Genomic DNA, 5000 nt, shown 5'->3' with positions numbered 1-5000 from the left:
ATTTTCCACTTGCCTATTTTACATTTTTCTGCTCGTTTCAATTGCTCACTGAGCAGTTTGCTTCGTTACTGAGGCTGCATATGAGTTGGAGATTGAGAGTGAAAGAGGTCAGGAATTCCTAGAAAATCTTTGAAGACGGCTTAAGTCGTCAGTCATGATTCATGGTGCGTAAGGTTTTGTGCCTTTTTATATTCGTTCGTTTACTTATCCTCACAGGCCTTTTTTTTTTTTTTTCTTACTCAGTTTACGGAGTCAATGGCACTTTTAATTTTTTATTTTATATTTTATTTTTACCTCAAATTTTGATTTTGTTTCGGAAAATAATTTTTTTAAATTTTATTTCTTGTGTGAAGTTTACGTTTCACAGCCGAAAATACGAATTTTTCGTTTACTCACCAGAAAATATTGATTTCGTCCATTTACCCGAAACTGTGAAGGGCAGTGGAACGTGACATCATAAAAGCGTTTTAGAGGCTATGGCAGACGCGTTCAGTAACCTGCCAGTGACAAAAAAGACGCGTTCAACAACCTACCAGTGACATTGAGGTGGTGACCGGTTGTGTTTTTCAAGTATGGCGGAAGGCGTCTTTCTTACACACACGCACACATACACACACTACTTCAGTCACAAGAAGAAGCCCAAGTAGATGACGAGAGAAACAGCTAGTATGTGGGAGAGTGTCGGTGGGTGGGTGGGTGGGGGCAGGGCCGGACCGGGAGCAAAATGGCCGCTTCCAGGAAATCAACAAAGGCTTCATTTTGGCCATCATGGCCTGGAAGGTGTTGGTGCGGAGACGCTCGCCACCTCCTCCTCCTCCTCCTCCTCCTCCTCCTCCTCCTCCTCCTCCTCCTCTTCTTCTTCTTCTTCTATTCGTATCGGTTGTTGTTGCTGATGCTGGAATAACAACAGTAGAAGTGGCGGAGGTGATGGTGAGGAATCCATCTTTTCTTCGATTTCATTTTCCCCTTTTTATCGTCTTTCTCTCCTTTTCTTCCTCTTGTTACTTGGTGATTTGTGATTCTTCATTCCATGGAGAAATATTTCTTTATGTAACTTGTTGGAAATTGGAGAGAGAGAGAGAGAGAGAGATATATATATATAGATATATATATATATATATGATATATATATATATATTATATATATATACATATATATATATATCTATATATATTATAATATATATTGTTTGGCTTTTCTGTACATTCTTTTAAAAAGGATTTAGAGAAAAACGTAATGGAAATAAAATTGGTAATATAAACACACTTATTCAGTCGGACATCCTCCAGTCTAAATTTTGGATAGAAGTTAATTGATGCCCAAACCACGATATTTAATGAACTTTGAAACGGAATAAAAAAAAAAAAAAAAACTTCCTAACGGTTTCTTTATACTATAAATGTCACGGAATACAGTTTGAATGCCCGATTTTTATGGAGTATATGTGGTGACATAATAGAAGAGGTAAAAATATTTGCGAAGCCAGAATTACTTATAAAGAAGTACCTCAGATTAGATGATAAATGGAATAAGTAGGAAAGAGATGTGTGAGCTTACAGAGTGTAATTTTGTTATCATTATACTTGCTCATCAAACGCTGATAATAATCGTAAATGTCTTTGCCATTTTTCTGATTTTGTACCTACGCACACACACAGACACACACACACACACACACACACACACACACACATATATATATATATATATATATATATATATATATATATATACATATACACTATACATACAAATACGTCGTTATTTATTATCCCATTCTGAATAGTGTTTCAATAAAGGTCGTAAGTTAATGTACACAGAGAAAATTCAACACTGAGTTTTGATCGTGTTATTACATTCGTGAAAACTTAAAAAAAAAAATACTCCAAAATTTTGAGTAACGTTTTTAATTTAACTCCTCATCTTAAGAGCTGCTAGATCTCAGTTAATTTGTTTTATTAATTTGACAGTTTGTGTGTTTATTCATGCGGTATTTTCTGTATTCATGTTATATGCGTCTTTATTTGTATTGCTATCATCTCTTAGCTCTGGTTTTAGTATACTTAGTTTTGATTATTTTCTTGATTTTGTTGTTTCGTTTATTCATTCAATTTTTATTTTCTTATATTTAATAGTTTAGTTTAGTTTAGTTTTTATTTATGTCATATTAAATAATTCTATATACAACTTCAGTAAAGCCGCCGATGCTGTAATAATAATAATAATAATAATAGTAGTAGTAGTAGTAGTAGTAGTAGTAGTAGTAGTAGTAGTAGTAGCAGTAGTAGTAGCAGTAGTAGTAGTAATGAAGTGATGTAACTAAGCAGTTTCCTGTGAATATTAGTCGAAAAGACTTTATTGCTTCAAGAAATATTGTTCCTTTTGAAAAAAAACGTTACTCTAATTTTATAACATTTTGTTACGTAAAAATCCCTGAATAGATGTTATGTATAAATTCATACAAAGAATTTAGTATAACGACAATAGCTGACTTTTTTTTCATCTATCTCCAACGATAAAAGGCGAGCATTTAATAACTTTCCAGAGGCCAAAAACATTTTAAAAATAACAACTTTAATTACAGACTTCCGTCTCCTACGGAGATGGACAGGAAAGATAAAAATTTAATCTTGAAGGCTATTAAAAACGAAACTCTGAAAAATCGCAGAGATACAAGTAGAGGAGAGAATTTTGTCAAAACAGGGATTCGAAAAAAAAGAGGGCCGTCTTCACCGTTACATATTCTAACATATACAAATAGAATCAGACAACATTAAAGTTATACAAAATTTGTATCTCTGCATAAAATACATTTGTAAGTATATTGAACTTTTGCGCATTTCTTTAAAAATGTGTAATTTTGTTAGATTCCAGGTTCTTGAATTTTGTGAGGTCTTGTTTCATTTCCAGAAATCGTCAGTTTTTTTATATCAAATTGGCTTCAGCAAATCTCTAAAAGATAGTTACTACTTTGTGAATTATCGGTATTTACTTGTTTTTAAATTGATATTACTATTTTTTTTTAAGAACAATAGCCTAATATCGAAGTTTTTTTTGTGAAAAACAGTAGCCTTGTATCAATTGTTTTTCTTTTTTGAAAAAAAAAAAAAAAACACAATAAAAACTGAAAAACAAACACATGTGAATCCATAACTTTGCAGGACTTTCCATTTATTAATTTCCAATTTTTTTTTCAAACAACACCCAAAATAAAAATAAAAAACAAGCAAAAGTGTATCCATAATTTTGCAGGATGTTCCATTTATTTTTTTCAGTATTATTTCTTTCAAAAAACTGTATCCAGTTCATTGTATTCCAGTTGATGTAGTTTCCTTTTCCTTCAACATTCATTGCTATTCATTGTTCAGATATAAAGGAAGAGATTTACAATATCAGCTGGTTGTCTGAAATTGATGAAATGTAGTATTTCTGACTCCCTCAGTGTCTGTTCATAGTTATTGTGCCATCTATGTTACCCTTGAGGAGGTCCATCCTTTATTTGTTATTTATCATTTCTATTTTTTTACTCGTGGGAGACCTCGATTCTGCCGAACTGTTTATATTTAGATGTGGTCTTTCCTGTTGCTTGACAGAGACATATTGCTTTCCTGTATGAATTTGAGTTGATATTTGAAAAAAAACGTGTTTTTATCAATTCATAAAATCTGGATGTTAACGTTTTCTAGGAATATATATATATATATATATATATATATATATAATATAGATAACAATATATATACATATACATAGTTTGCGCTTTTCTCTGCCTTTTTGTTGTCTAAGTAGAGATGTGTAGTATTTCTGGCGATAGGAGTTCACTCTCGACGTGGTTCGGAAGTCACGTAAAGCCGTTGGTCCCGTTGCTGAATAACCACTGGTTCCATGCAACGTAAAAACACCATGCAAACAAACAGACAAAATATATGTTAGGATATGTGTCGATGAAGACTGCCCTCTTTGTCTTCGAATTCGTGTTTTGACAAAATTCTGTCCCTTACTTGTGTCTCTGCGAATACGGATTTTTCAGAGTTTTGTTCTTAATAGCCGTCAAGACTAAATGTTTCTTTTTCCTGTCCATCTCCGTAGGAGACGGAAGTCTGTAATTAAAGTTTGTTATTTTTTGAAATGTTTTTGGCCTCTGGAAAGTTATCAAAAGCTCGCCTATTTATCGTTGGAGATTTCAGCGTAGCGCTTTTGGATTCCAGCAGACTTTCAGCTCAGGTAAACATGATTTCACTGTCACTTATCATGGCAAAAATCTCGAAAGACTCAAACTTTATGCTTTGTCGCTTTTGAAAACCGCTCAGTTTGGGAAGCGCTTCTATGCTGCTGAAGGCGGACCCACCAAAAGATTAGTAAATCCGATAGAGTTCAGCTCAGGGGTTGCTTCATCTTTCTCGTAATTTTGGCCATGTTACTATTTACTGAGGTGTATCTGAATGTGACTGACGCTCTTCATTTTAGAATTGCCCTTTCATATTGTTTAAATAAAAGTCTGTCGCTTTGTAAATTTAGATAAAAACCAGGGTCCTTATTTTGCTATCAAGATATGCAGCTCTTTATCATGTTATCTCTTGCGCAGAGATAGGGGACAGACATATGAACATATTAACGGTTATCAAAGATTCAGAAAGTGAAAATAGTAAGATTTTACTCATGATAAAGATATAAAATCCAGTGCAACAATTTCAAGATGGAAAAATCCTACCGAATACAAGAGAAACCAGCTGATAATTCTCTGAAAATGTTAAAATACGAGCGCGAAAAAAAGAGAAAAAATCCAAATGCCGGGGAGAGGAGCGAGCGTACGAGTGGAAAAAAAGAAAAAGAAAATAAAGAGAGAGAAAAAAAAGAAAAACGAGAAGGTATGATGTGATTGGAGGATCATACAGAGAGGAGTGGGCGGAGCTAACTTCAGAAGCGTTGCCCCAAAATAAACCCTCCAGGTATGACTCCTGGAAACTGTCGTATGATTCGCTGGAACCCAGAATTTTTT

At 33.6% G+C, this 5000-nt stretch overlaps 1 protein-coding gene across 1 annotated transcript in view; it reads right to left on the bottom strand.

Annotated features, from left to right (window-relative positions):
- Positions 1-766: 766 nt before the first annotated feature.
- The window catches only part of LOC135217635 (transcriptional regulator Myc-like), an 11670-nt gene continuing 7436 nt past the window's right edge, over positions 767-5000 (bottom strand). Inside the window, exon 3 of the mRNA XM_064253600.1 lies at positions 767-895. Within this exon, the coding sequence (XP_064109670.1) occupies positions 767-895 (129 nt within the window). The remainder of the gene's footprint in view (positions 896-5000) is intronic.

Source organism: Macrobrachium nipponense, chromosome 7 (genome assembly GCF_015104395.2).
Source record: "Macrobrachium nipponense isolate FS-2020 chromosome 7, ASM1510439v2, whole genome shotgun sequence".
In the NCBI taxonomy this organism is placed as follows: Eukaryota; Metazoa; Arthropoda; class Malacostraca; order Decapoda; family Palaemonidae; genus Macrobrachium; species Macrobrachium nipponense.
Note: the sequence above shows the minus strand (reverse complement) of the source record. Positions and strands in the feature narration are given on the sequence as shown.